The sequence below is a fragment of the Phoenix dactylifera genome, chromosome 13, assembly GCF_009389715.1.
Source record: "Phoenix dactylifera cultivar Barhee BC4 chromosome 13, palm_55x_up_171113_PBpolish2nd_filt_p, whole genome shotgun sequence".
NCBI lineage: Eukaryota > Viridiplantae > Streptophyta > Magnoliopsida > Arecales > Arecaceae > Phoenix > Phoenix dactylifera.
In genome coordinates this window covers 5,701,751-5,716,393 of record NC_052404.1, presented here as the reverse complement: position 1 = coordinate 5,716,393, position 14,643 = coordinate 5,701,751, and the positions used below count along the sequence as shown (strand labels likewise).

Here is a 14,643-nt window from a genome sequence, read left to right as displayed (position 1 = left end):
AGAAGAAAGAAGAAAAAAAAGAATAAAGAAGAAAGGAAGAAGAAGAAGAGGTGAGAGATCATCATAATACCTACGTTGCTTGCCAATATATTGCTAATGAACTATTGAGGCCTCAATCTTAAATATTTTTACTCTTGTTTCTTAAATATTTATACACTTCTTTCTTTAGGCCTCAAGCCTCCAGCAGGCTGCCTATCCTCTCATTCTTACATCCCATCAGGGACTGTTGGTTATTACACATTAAAATTTATAATTACCCCATCAACAAACCATTTTTCTCGTAGGGAGGTTAATTCAACATAAATGCTTTCAGAAACAAGAGCTATCAATATCATAGTTCCAAGCATGGACATTTATGAAAAAACCAAGGAGAAACATCTAAATATAAAATAATTTTACTAAGCGGCTCTTGCGATAGATGTGAATGTCTTTCAACCTTCTTGATTATTAAATCTCTCTTCTCTTCAAGTTGCTCATCTTCACAATCAGATAAAAGTAAAAAAAACCCAGAAAAGAAAAAACAAGAAGCAACAGTATGACAACCCATTGTTGGCAAACCAGACAGATCTCCATACCTCAATTTATTAGCCATAGTGAAGATAACTGCCCGAGCATCATTACTGTCATTGCCGATGTGGATCACTTAGAAGTGTACAGACAAAGTTTGCCTCACATGTAAGGCACGTGAGAATTGCGGTCCCTTTCGCAAAATTATTGTTGCGATCGACGCGTAGGTCGGAATTTTAGAGAGAGAAGCTATCATGACAGCGCCAAAGAAAGTTTCGCAGAAATTTCGTAAGGACTTTTTCTTTTTTCTTTGATAGAAACATCTTTCACCTTGTTTTTCTTTTTGAAAACTCCATCTTTAACACCCTAGCAGTAGGGCTTGTTAAGGAGTTTTCCTTTCCTTGTTGGATGATAAGGAAATCCAACGGTGGGCCCGCTGCCACTTCCAAAGATTCATTTGATTCGCAATCAAAATAAAACTAGAATTAAAATAAAAATAAACTAAAAATAAAATTTAAAATAATATATTTAGTTCATCATTGAAATCAAAATAGAAAAAAAAATTAAATTGAATATCAAACAATCTAAGATATATTTTGAAAAATTAAGATATTTTTATTTCTTCTTAAAACAGGAATAAAAATAAAATTTTCTCCAACGAAATAATAAAAATAAGAGCCATCTATTTCGGTTCCCATCAAATCTCTCAGCCAAACATCTTTCGATTATCTTTTCTAACATATGTGATAGCAATGTAGTTTGGTAAGATAAGACTGAAATAATGGGTGGCTGTAATACTGGTACTACATGCAAAGCGGTTGATTAAACAAGCAGGGAAGGAAAAAGCACAAACAAGAAAAGCTTCCAGAGCACCTACAGATCTAGCGGAAAGAGGGAGAGCATTTCCACTGGGTCACGTTCTTTGCCATTCGTCAACTCTTCTTCCCAAATCATTCGGAGAGACTCTTTGCAGCCTGGAGTAATGGCCGAGGTTCTTCTCTCAGCCTTCCTACAGGTGGTGATGGAGAAGGCAGCCGACCATGTTCTCCAACAATTTGGAGCGATGTGGGGCATCCATGGGAAGCTAGAAAAGCTCGAAAGAATGCTGTCGGCAATCCGGGACAGACTTGGAGATGCAGAGGAGCGGCAAGTCAAGGAAGCGGGTGTGAAGAGCTGGTTGGCAGCACTGAAGGATGCAGCCTACGAAGCAGACGACATACTGGATGAGTTCAATGTGGAAGCAATGCGGCGGAAGGCAGAGATTCAGATCGATATGATAAAAAAGGTGCGCAGCTTCTTTTCTCTTGGCAATCCAGTTTGGTTTCGCCTTAAGATGGGGCGAGAGTTGCATGCTATTGTTGAAAAAATAGAGAAACTAGTGGACGAGGGAAATAAATTTGGTTTCACCGTCAAAACCCAACCCCAAAACAGGGACAGGCCACAAACCCACTCCTATGTTGATGAGTCAGAGGTCATTGGTAGGGAGGAAGATAAAGAAAAAATAGTGAAGTTGTTACTTGATCATGATAACAACCAGAATGTTGCAGTCCTTCCATAGTTGGGATTGGGGGTTTGGGTAAGACCACACTGGCCCAATTGATTTACAAAGATCAGAGGGTGGAGGAAACATTTCCAGCCGCTGCTCATATGGTCTGTGTGTCGGATGAGTTCGATGTTGCAAAACTTGCTAAAGCAATAATAGCTTCAGCCACAGGGGTTGCGTGCGAGCTATCAGAGATGGAATCGTTACAACGCCGCCTTCAAGAAGTTGTAAGTGGGAAGAGGTACTTGCTTGTATTAGATGACATTTGGAACGAGGATCCGGCAAAGTGGGATGGGCTAAAAACTTTACTACAAAACTGGTGGAGAAGGGAGTAGGATTGTTGTGACTACACGAAGTGAGCAGGCATCGTCGATAATGGGTACCCTCGACACTTATCGCCTACCGTATTTGACTGAAGATGATTCTTGGGCATTGTTTAGGAAGAAAGCATTTGCAGGGGGAGCAGAAGAGCCTCAAAATCTCGTAAGCATCGGCAAGGAGATGTCAAGAAATGTGGTGGGTTGCCTCTGGCAGTGAAGACACTGGGGGATAATGCATTCCAAGAGCCAGGAAAGGGAGTGGTTGTCCGTGAGGATAGCGAGATTTGGGATCTGCAGGTCGGCCAACATGGGATCTTACCAGCACTAAGGTGAGCTACAGTGATTTGCCTTCCCATTTAAAACAGTGCTTTGCTTTTTGTGCCATATTCCCGCAGGATTACGAGATGGAAAAGGATCTGTTGATTCAACTATGGATGGCCAACGGATTCATTCCATCCGATGGAAGAAAGGAGTTGGAGGACAAAGGGCATGAGATTTTTAATGAGTTGGCTTGGAGATCTTTCTTTCAGGATATCAGGAAAAGCTTTTTTTGGAAGGAGGGGGATACGCGGGAGATCGCAGAGACAGCCATGAACTTTATTATATAACAACATGCAAGATGCATGACCTCATGCACGATCTGGCACGATCCATTATGCGGAAGGAATGCCTTAGCATACTGGACCCAGACGGGTGGGAAGATATATCTCAGAAAACCCGTCATTTGTGTACGTCTGAGATTGTCATTTGAACATTCATAGGACCCTGAAAAATTATCCAAATATTCGCACTCTTCTGTCTCGATAAAGGGATGCCATCATAGTATTACAGTGACTGCGGATTCGTCAAAGCCGAAGTCCTGAGAGCATTGGATCTACATAATACTACTATCAGACAACTGCCTATTGCAATTGCATATTTGGAACATCTGAGATACCTCGACCTCTCTGGTACTTCTATAAAGAGCAATACCTGAAGCGCGTCAGCATGCTGGTCAACCTACAGACTTTAAAAACTCTCTGACTGCTGGAATCTACGTAATCTGCCCAAAGACATGAGAATATGAGTAGCCTGAGCATCTCTACATTGATAGATGTCCTAATCTGAAGCAGCTGCCAGCAGTATCGGGCCTGTTGAGCAGCCTGCGAACATTGACCAAATACATCGTAGGCAATGATGCTGGAAGGCGTATAGGTGAGTTGAATAGCTTAAATCTCGGTGGCCTTCTAGATTGTATAACTGAGGAATTGAGGGATGCAGCAGATGCTAAAGAAGCTAATCTTAGTTCCAAACATAACCTTGCTCATAATATTATGCTGGGATAGATTCAGTGGAATCCCATACTGCTATGCGAAAGTGCCCATAAATGTTTCGAAGAAGATGTTTTGCAGCAGAAAACACTGAAGAGGTATTGGAAGCCCTTAGACCTCATGGTGAGTTAAAGCAGCTGACAGTATGGCGCTACGGGGGTGGCAGCTTTCCAACGTGGATGATGGATTCTCTATTGCTGCAAAATGTAGTTGAAATTCATCTGGGAGTCTGCACAGGATGCCAACATCTCCCGCCTTTGTGGCAGCTACCTTTTCTTAAATTTCTCTACATGATGAAGATGGATAGTGTCAAGCACATCTGCAGCAGCACCATCTACGACAATGCAAGTAATGGCACAGTGCGAGCATTCCCCTCACTGAAAAGGCTAGTGTTGCATACGATGTAGAGCTTGGAGAAGTGGTCAGAGTTTGAAGAAACTGCAGAGGTCACGTTGGTTTTCCCTCACCTTGCTAAGCTTGAGATCATTCATTGCCCAAATTTGATGACCATGCCAGAGCTACCATCTCTCAAAAGTTTAAAAATGAAAGGAACTAATAAGCAGTTGGGCTTGATCTGTAATCTGACGACACTCTCTTCCTTTAGCATTGGTGTCAATAAAACGAGCAATGGTACAGAGTCGCCTCCTTTTGTTCAGAAAAAAATGACTTTCAGATATTTTAGATCTCTTGAAAATTTAGTTATTACGGCATCCGAGGATCTGACACCGCTGCTGGATGAGGAAGAGGAGACAAGAGGGCTGAGCACATCCCTGCATTCTTTGGGCATTGAATCCTGCAATTGGATTTTTTCACCACCACATCCTTTGGCGTTTTGGAAGAACCTTACTTCTCTCCTATCTTTGATGATTTATCATTGTGATGATCTGGTCTACTGGCCGGAGGCGGAGTTCCGTGGCTTGAACTCACTGAAGAATATGGTTATCTATGGTTGCAACAAGTTGGTTGGCCCCTTACGTTTGCCATTATCCTCGTCATCATCAGGGGATGGAGAGCTCCTTCCAAACCTGGAAGTGCTGAATATTTATCAATGTGATGGTCTGCTGGAATTGCCCAAGTTGCCTGCTTCCCTCAGATCACTGCTTGTCACCAACTGCCCCAAAATAAATTCCTTGACGGAAGGCCTGCGACATGCCACTGCTCTTGAGAGTGTCCGTATTTGGTTTTGCCCAAGCTTGACTTCTCTGCCAGTAGATTTGGGGCACCTAACCGCACTCAAGATGATGTCTATCAGAGGCCTTCCTGGCTTGGAATCTTTCCCACAAGGGCTGAGACAACTCGCTGCACTCAAAGGGATGCAGATCATCAATTGCAGCAAATTGTTATCTCTGCCAGAAGGGATGCAGGGCCTCACTGCCCTTCAGGATTTGTGTATTAGCAATTGCCCTCTGCTTTCATCACTCCCAGAAGGTTGCAACGACGACTCCCCGGCCTTAAGTGTCTGGAGATTGTAGGGTGCCCCGACCTTGAGAGACGGTGTAAGAGAGGAGGACCGTATTGGGACCTCATCTCAGGCATCCCCAGTACCGAAATATTCTCTGAGAGGAGCAACTTCAGCACATTCCTTCCTTCCTTTTCTTGCTTCTACAGTTTAATGTCATCCCAATCCTTTCGAGGTACAATCCCATCTCTCTCTCTCTCAAATGAAATAGAAATTAGTGAGTACAATTATTTATGTTCCCTTGCATTCTCGTTCCTGCTGAAAGAATCTAGTAGCAAGTTTTAGATTAGCTTGTCCATCCTCACTAAAGCATTTCCTAAAGGTAATCAATGGCATCTTTCTGAGATGGTAGCCACACTACACTATTCACAGAAACTATTATGAACCAATTCATGATTATCGCAAGTATTTTGCAGGGAGAAGAGGTCAAGTGGGAGCTGGAGGGATACATACTAAAGTTGCTCCTCCAGTTTTGTTCATCTAATTTTTCTCTTGCTATGTCAGCTGAGCAGCAAATTTAGCTTCAGGATGAATTAAGAGCGTTCATGGTACAAGCAGCTTTCTTGCCGATTATTTCAGCATTGAACTTCTTGCTATTCTAAATCCAATAGCAGAAGAAACGACATACCATGTCTTGGATAAACTTTTCAAAGATTTCCAGACATTCAATGATCAAGTGGCTTCGTGAATCTTCTTGATATATTTGCTTTTGCTGTTGTTAGGCATTTAAGGGGACCCTAGGAAGAGATAAGCTTAATTCCCTTTCAGAAGATGTCATTTGGCATGTAATATTATGTTGATTGTTTCCTCTGAATCTTATTTTATTTCATGTCATCGGATATATAAATATTGTATTTGAAGACTTTGGACAGTACTTCTGCTTTATGTACCAAAAATAACTGAAAGATGGAGATGTTCATTAATTATTTGAACATCCACTTTGGGTGCTCTAACCATTTTTAAGTAGTATCATACAACAGCTATTTGATTGAGAATACTACTCTCACTAGCATGTTTTTCTTCTTTGCTTTTATGAGAAAATGTTACTCGTGATGTTTTCTCACAAGCTTTGGCACTTCTCTGGTTCATCTGGAAGGAGGAAAAATAATGGAGTTAAAAGAGTATTTTTGCCACTCTGTCATTTTTTTCTGGGCAGTGAATTGGTAAGCTTCAAGAGACAGAGGAGCTGAATTCCTTGTTGTTGGCACCTCTGTTTCTGATCTTGGGCACAGATACTGGATAGAGAATCCTAGAGGTAAAATCTAGAGTGTAGATTGCATGATAATTCTTCTCCTTTTTGTGTCCTATATATATTTCCGAAAATATAGCTTCATTGCTCTCTAGGAGTTATTGTTATTTGTTCTGTTTCGTTTAGGGGTTGTTTCTATGCCTACACCTCTGTTGCATGTAATTCAAATTGTCACACCCCCGACCCGAGATTGCAAGCCGCACAACCGCCGCATACTTATAGAAACTCTCCTCACTAACATGCAAGGCATCTATCTCATCATGATATCAAAATCACGAAGCAAAAATAATTTAAATAATAACGTTCAAATTCTTATTAAATAGTAAAATTAAAACTTTTAAAAAACCGATAATATTCCAAAATCTTGTATCAACTCTAATATTTAGTCTAAATAAAGATATCAAAATTTTGTCTGAAGTCGCTCTTCCATGATAAATTTTCGAGTCCAGCTAATTCTTCGGATTTATAAAAACAGTAAAAATTCATATAATAGGTACACTCGAAACTCGCTGACGATGATTCTTGGGCATTGTTTAGGAAGAGAGCATTTGAAGGGGGAGCAAAAGAGCCTCAAAATCTCGTAAACATTGGCAAGGAGATTGTCAAGAAATGTGGTCGGTTGCCTCTGGCAGTGAAGACACTGGGGGGCTTAATGCATTCCAAGACACTGTAAGATCTTTTTGGCTTTTATTGCAACTATCGGATCATCGATCTAATGATTGTCAAGCAGAAGTCCAAAACTCGGATATAACAGATTATTGTTGACCGAAGACCTACAAACATTCTGCTGTGTTGGTGGCTCAGGTTTTCTTAGATGAGAACACAGCATGTGCAGTGCACATGGGACCCCAAGAGTGCCAGTAACCAATACTAGAATAGGTATCCATGCAAGAGGAAGCAACAGATTGTTATGATCACCATCGATTTATGTTTTCTGATTTCTATGTAACTAGATATTCGCATTTTCATTTTTAGCTGGTGTACTTGCTTCTTTTAGAGAGCAAGAACTAAAATCAAGAGGGTATGTTTATTAAAGACAAGAATATCTATAGAACAATGGAAAGTGGAGGTGGACAATGCAGAGACAAACAGATGAGTTGCCACTCAGGAGTTTGGGTTGGATATCAGAATAGATGTAAAAAATATATAATAGGCATTTATAACCTCAAAAAGAAGATAAAAAAGCTATCATATATCGTTTAAACTTCCAGAAGATGAGAAAAGCTTACTTCTGACAAATCTGCGTCATTGAACAATGTGAAGGGTCCTAGGATGCTGATGATGTATGGCTGTACACCAAAAAACCCTTGCCTTTGCAACTTAACAAGAAAAAATGACTCTCCTATATAACAAAAAAGAAATATTCATTATAGAGACTTTCCCAAAAGATTGTGTATAAATTATACACCCACATAAATATATTAAAAAAGTGTTGACCTTTATATGAAACGTTGACCGAGCAAAAATTTTTATGTTGCTCCTGATCATTCAAGCCCACACATAAATTCATGTGCAGAGAACTTGCCTAACATCCTCCAGGTACATTTTAAATTATCAAACCATTTTTGTCAAAGAGTACATGTAATTATCATATTAAAGCAAGACAGGCATGTCGCCAACAATTCTGTTGTTAGGATCAGTTAAGTTTCTGTGACAGCAAAACCAAGCAAATCTATTAGATATTGTATCAAATACATTCGGGTCTTGTATGCAACTATGCATTATGCTTTGATTTTTCAATCCAAGACTGATATGAACAGTTACAGCTTAAATAGGCCAACATAACTCTTCAGACTAGTTTAACAAGACATAGGCCAATCTCAGTCCACTTACAAGTTGTAGCTATGTACCTTGCCATAAGTTTATAGTTCTAATAAAGGTTCATCGTATTGGTGCATACAACCCCGTAACAGGAGTACCATGCCTAAAAGTAACAAACCAAGACTCAATATTGGGAGCATACCAAGTATGGGTACGCCAAACCGACTCCTATTCTAGATGTATCGACACTATATCAGCATGCAAGGTCCATTTCCAAGTTTGCAAATCTTGGTTCTGTTAGTCAATAATAAATAGGACTTAAAACATTGTCATAAGAACCTGCAAAAATTATATTCCCCAACAGTTGGCGAATGAATCTTAGTATAAACCAGTGCCCATAGGCATCAAATACATTGTCAAGATTATACTAGAAGCTCCATCTAAATCTATCTGAAGTCGCCAGTTCTGATGCCTCAGCGTCTCTAGTAACACCCTTCCAACACCCTAAATGAGAAGTCCTAATGCAACTATACAGATCATGAATTTTTTTAATCCTGTTTCCACCTTTAGTTCCTAACAACAAGCAAGTGCTCTGATGATGATCCCTCCAATTTCTATCTTGCTCAGCTTAAATTCAAGTATGATTGTTCTGTCTAATTTTCAATTATAGTCACATTTTCTAAAATGAATCTATGCATAAAGTTGCCAACTCCAAATAGTTAGGAAGAGACTGGATGGTTATGGTTATGGTATCTATGCATAATTTCGCTTGTAATGGGCAGCTATAAGATGACCTTGTACTAGATGTATTAGATATTGGATCAAACACATTTTGGCCTTGTATGCAACTATGCAGTACGACTTTTGTTTTTTGCTGCACACCTGGTATGAACAAATAGGGCTAGATAGGCCCACTAACTCTTCAAACTAATTTAAGTAAGAAATAGGCCAATCTCAGTCCACTTGCAAGTTACAACTATGCACCTTGCCACAGATTTACAGTTACATCCAAAGTTTACCGTGTCGGTGCATACACCCATTTTGGGGGCACATTCCGTACAAGTATCCCAAGAGTCGATATTGAGGAATACCGAGTATCGATATGCCAAACCGACCTTTTTTCCAGGCGTACCAATATTGTATCTTAAATTGTCGTACAAGCCTGTATGTGGTTATGGTGTCTACATAAAATTTTCACTTGCAATGGGCAGCTATAAATGACTCACCCTTACTAACTTTACACATAATTGTCATCACAAGGCTATTTAGGTCATTTGTTTCTCTAACATTCAATGCAATTGACGAAAAAAATGTCTTACAAAGTCTTATGTAATAAAAATGTGAAGGGGTTATACATAATGTTTGGTTTTCTTAAAAGATAGACCCCAAATTAAGGGCCTGCTTAACCACACGTGGTTCCTTGTACAACATACTCTTTACTTTAATATCTTTGGAGAATCTGAAAGTATCTAACTTATTTCTAAAAAGTTGTTAGGAATGCTCAAAAGTCAAACCATTAACGCCTCCTTAAAGATCTCCGCTTGGCATGTTTGTTGCTTCTTCACCGGCATGTCTTTCGAACATAGTCTAGCCAGTGAACAAAATGGGGGGGGGGGGGGGGGGGGGGTGGGTAGGTCAAGGCTTCTTACTTTAGCTTTCACTAACCATCTTCTCCAGCCTCTCCTCTCTCTATCTCTAGAAAGGATAAGGGCAGATCACTAGAAAGAAAATAGAACCTTTATCATGAATGATGCTTCAGCACCATTAACTGTGGCAGGGTATATTGGTGCCTTTTTGCCTTTTAGATAGAAGACCGTCTGGCTTTTATGCCTTTTTGCCTTTTGTAGATTTCTGTGGCTTTAACTTGGCTGCTCGAATCAAGGTCGGATCGCCCTCAAATATTTTTCTGAGGGTCGAGGGGTCTTGACTCGCGGTCATATGCAGGGCGCTGATTGGGATTGGACATCCTTTGCTGTGGTCGATTGGGCCTCTTCGGCTCTTGTTGGACTACGGGCCCCACTCAAACCGGTGCGCGTGCGGTCGTAGGCTTTTTCGGCTTTAGTTGCTTCTCAGGGCACCCCCACTTAGATCGGGAGCGCTTGCGGTTGATGGGTTCTTCGGCTCTTAGTTGACTCTGCAGGCGCTCTCACTCAGATCGGGCATGATAGTCAACTTTAAAGACCACGCAATAGCACGTATCTGATAGGATAGTGATTACGGGTATCGATCCGCAGGGATTGGGGTATAGTTGTTTTCTTAAAAATAAAATATTTAAAAGGATGAATTTGTGAAGACTATTAAACTAAGCAATTTAATAAAAAAAATGCAATTAAAATTGTAATGTCCGGGCCCACAACCTACTAGGCCCAATAAGAAATAGGCCCAGTTAAGGGTTTGGGCCCAAATTTTACTGTGGGCAGTACTATTATAATGGTTAAAAAAAAAAAAACGAAGGGATAAGACCGACAGGGAAGGGTTACCTCACCCCCTGCTGGCAGCCGATGCCGGCGCGCCGGAGACAGGGGGGCGGCCAGTCCCGGAGTATGGAGGAAAGGAAGGATGGGACCTCTCAGAGGGGGTTTCATCCTCTAAACAATTATTTAAGCCTCTGCCGGCAACCCCAAGTCACAGACTCCCTAAACTTTGAACGAGAGAGAGAGCCGAAGCCCTGGAGCCTAAGGCCAAGGAGCCCTGAAGCTCTGAGAAAGGGGGGACTACCAGGGAGGAAGCACTGCCCGACTACACCGACTAAAACCAGGTATGGACCCCCTGTTAATAACATTTTAAAGTCTGGAGAAACCCTCTGTGGAGGATTTCCCCTCTGTCTCAACAAGGAAACAGAGAGGAGGAAATCGGCAGAAGGGAGAAGGGTCTCGGGCCGGACCCATAGACCCCGGACCGGCCTGAGAACGGCCGCGGCCCAAGGCCAGGCCCGATGACCACTCGGGCCGAGCCGCCTGCAGGGCACCGCAGCCTCGGCTGCGGCTACTCTAGGGCTCGGGGGCAGCCCCGGGCCGCCGGTCAGGTCGAGCCGGCAACCGGCGTGGCCACAAGGCTGCCAGCCCCAGCCGGACCACTGCCTCCTCTCCGGCAAGAGGCGGTGGTGCCGGAGGGAAGGACCAAAGAAAAGAAAAGGAAGAAGGGAAGAAGAAAAAGAGAAAAATGAACTCACCGGACCTTGAGGCTTCATCCCCTCCGGCCATGCCTTACCGTGGACGGAGCGGGTGGAGGCTCTCGGTATAGCCGGATCCCGACCCATCTCCGAGCCCTTCCCCTCTCCGGCATCACTTCGGAGGGAGGAAGGGCTGGCCTTCCCTTCCGCCGGTGCACCGGGGGGGAAACCCCCACCTCGGTCGGTGGATCGGGGGGAGCCTCGTCTCCCCGGTTGCCGCAGGAGAAGAAGGGGAGGAGATGGGTTTCGAGGGGGACGAAGGGCCGGAAACTAGGGTTCGGCGAAAACAAAGAAGAAAGAAAGAAAGACAGAGAGAGAAGGAGAGGGAAAGGTCGGAAGGAGGAAGAGGCCGTAGATCCGGCCGGAGGAGAAGAAGAAGGCCGAAGGACCGGCCGGAGCAACCGAGGTCGTCGGTAGAGACGAAGGAGAGAAGAGGGAGAGAGAGAGCGGCCGGAAGAGAGAGAGGGGAGCCGGGAAACGAAGAGGCAAAGCCTCTGGAAGGGGGGGAAAACCCGGATAGCGGGTTCGCGGGTCGGATCCGCATCCGAACCCGCAACCCGTTAAGCCTAAAAAATTGAAATGGGTTAAGTAAACCCAATTAAACCGGACCCAATCTAGTTGGGTGAACCCGGATGAGGGATTGAGTGGGATCTGAACCCAATTGAACCTGAACCCGAGCCCAATTTAATTGGGCTAAGTCTGGACGAGCCCAAATTACAAATTGGGTCAAATCCGAACCAAATTAGGCCCAAATTGATTTGGGTCCGAACCCAGTTGAGTGGAGTTAATTCCAGCAGACCCAATTAAACTTGGGATTAAGCCTAATGACAATTAGAAGGCCAATTAAACCATATGGACCCAATCAAGGCTCCAATGAACACATTAGACTTGGGCTAAATTTCGGGTAGGATCCAAACAAGTAAAAAGGAAATAATATGCTCATTATAATGTGATTTTAGGTGACTCAGGATCCGTCACCAGGACGTAAGAAACTTGGGAGAAAACGAATCACTGTAAGTAATCTATCTTAATCTTATCGTAGATCTTGTATTACGTTTTATAAGATGAATCACCAGTGTTTTTCATACAATTTGAATTGTATACATGATTTGTGAAGAAAGTAAGTAACTTGTTTTAATCTTGTTGTGAATCATGTATGTAAGTAACTTGTTTTAATCTTGTTGTGAATCGTGTATGTAAGTAGCCTGCCCTAATCTTTATGGATCATACATGAAATTTAACATGTTATGCATGTACTGTAGGCTAAGAACGATATGTGTATCTGACATGTTCTAGTTACACAAGATATGATGATATATGCTTTATATTCCGTTATGCCTACAAAAACTGGGATTACATTACATGCTAAGATATGAGTTATGAAATATGAACATGGGTGGTACATGTCAGTCACATAATTCATAGTTATGCACGTATTATGTTTCATAGCTCTTGTGATACATGCAAAATGAATTGAATTCCATATTATGATTTTTATTAGCATGAGTGTAAAGAATGATAATGATTTGCTCTAGCAGCATATTGCTTGTAAAGGGGTACCTAAGAACTCCTATTGCTACGGGACGAATGCAACTGAGCCGGCCTTGCCAGTGGCCGATAATGACTGAGCCAGCCCCGCCAGTGGCCGACTAATAACTTTGCAGGCCCCGCCAGTGACCAATAATGAATTCGCCGTAGCATCTATGAGGTACTACCTATACGAAGCATTATTTATGAACTCTTAAGAGCTACTGACCCAATGTAACTGAGCCGGCCTTGCCAGTGGCCGAGAATGACTGAGCCAGCCCCGCCAGTGGCCGCCTAATAACTGAGCCGGTCTCGCCAGTGGCCAAGAATGACTTCGCAGTAGCATTTAAGAGCACGACCACGGCATGCCGGGGCACGGTTTCATATGCATACTTTATGAAAATGATATTTGAAGCATGATCATGAGGCTCATTTCAGAGCCTGGGTATATGAGGCGGGTGTTTCTAAATCCTGCAGATGCGTTTGGGGAGAAACAAAATCGTGAGGGTGAAGGACGCTTGCGTGAAGCCCCGAACCGGCCAACATCTGGCAGGGAGCCCCGTGTTTGCCCCTCATGTGGGCCCGATAGTCACGTGCCCTGCGCAGGCGGGTCGTGACATTTATGAACGTGCTTGGCCAAAGCATACATTATTTTACAACGGTTTTTTTTGAATATATCCTTATGAAATATTGTATTTTGCTATAACCGCTATCTCCTTTAAATTGCATACATATTATGCCATGATGATGATTAGATAAATATGCATGTCAGCTTCTCAAACCCTGCATAAACATGGTTACCGTTATTTCGATCCGTAAGATTATGTATGATTACTTACTGAGCCGTGTAGCTCATATCCGTTCATTTACTTTTCTTTCAGATCCTTACCACTGATAGCTGCCAGAGACACGTTAATTTGGTATCAGGGCTTCTTTCTTTTGGGGTAAAGCAAGTATACTTTTGTGTACATAAACTACATAGAAGCTCTGTATTGGTACTGACCAGCATGTTGTACTAAGAATGCTTTCATATGAAAAGATTCGGTTGGTTTGACTACCCTGTACCCAGTATGAGCTGCGTGCTATTATGGGCGGTAGTCGCAATAGCACGCCGTGTCACGGATCCGGATCCGGGCGTGACATTCTAGTGGTATTAGAGCAATAGGTTAATCATGAGTAAAAATTTTAAGTTTTAATAAGGGAATGGGTAGTTAAGTCTCATTCGGTGAGATTCCGCATAATTGGAAAGAAAGAAAGATTTTATTAGTCGTATCATCGGTCAATCACGAAAATTGTTTGACACAAATATTTTGATAGGTGACAATGAGCAACAAAAAGAGAGAAGTTAGGCTAATACACAACCATTCTAGGGGCATGATTGTGACTGGTATGTATTAGAATTCAAGACTTAAGATTACTAAGGATTTTGGTATTTTGAATCAGAATGCTAGCAAGCCATGCCAAAATAAGAATAAGCTAGTTTGGAGATTTCTCGATGGAGTAATTTGTATTTTGGATTATGATTAAAGTATATTTTGACTGATATTAAGTGGAGTACTAGCTATGGAATATTAAAGTACATGGTGATTATTTGTGTATTAGTATATAGGTGATTTTGGAAGTTTAACTTGATACCGGTACTGTGGATAATACTTCTAGTTTGAAGTTAATTATTTTGATGCAAGATAGGGTTCATTCATAAGTTGTTTAAGGCTTGACAAGGAAAGCTTTTATATTCTTTGAGGTAAAATCTCTATGACAATTATGCATGAAACTATGTATAGAAAGAAAATAT

The 14,643-nt window shown here is 42.0% G+C and overlaps 2 protein-coding genes across 2 annotated transcripts; both read left to right on the top strand.

Moving 5' to 3' along the window:
• Positions 1–1,489: 1,489 nt before the first annotated feature.
• On the top strand, positions 1,490–2,065 carry LOC120112938 (putative disease resistance protein RGA3). The gene has a single exon (XM_039133155.1). The coding sequence runs from the start codon at positions 1,490–1,492 to the stop codon at positions 2,063–2,065; it is 576 nt and encodes a 191-aa protein (XP_038989083.1).
• Positions 2,066–3,700: 1,635 nt separating this feature from the next.
• On the top strand, positions 3,701–6,131 carry LOC103699392 (disease resistance protein ADR1-like). The gene is made up of 2 exons (XM_026801844.2): positions 3,701–5,314; positions 5,556–6,131. The coding sequence occupies exon 1, from the start codon at positions 4,184–4,186 to the stop codon at positions 5,150–5,152; it is 969 nt and encodes a 322-aa protein (XP_026657645.2). The 5' UTR covers positions 3,701–4,183; the 3' UTR covers positions 5,153–5,314; positions 5,556–6,131.
• Positions 6,132–14,643: the final 8,512 nt, after the last annotated feature.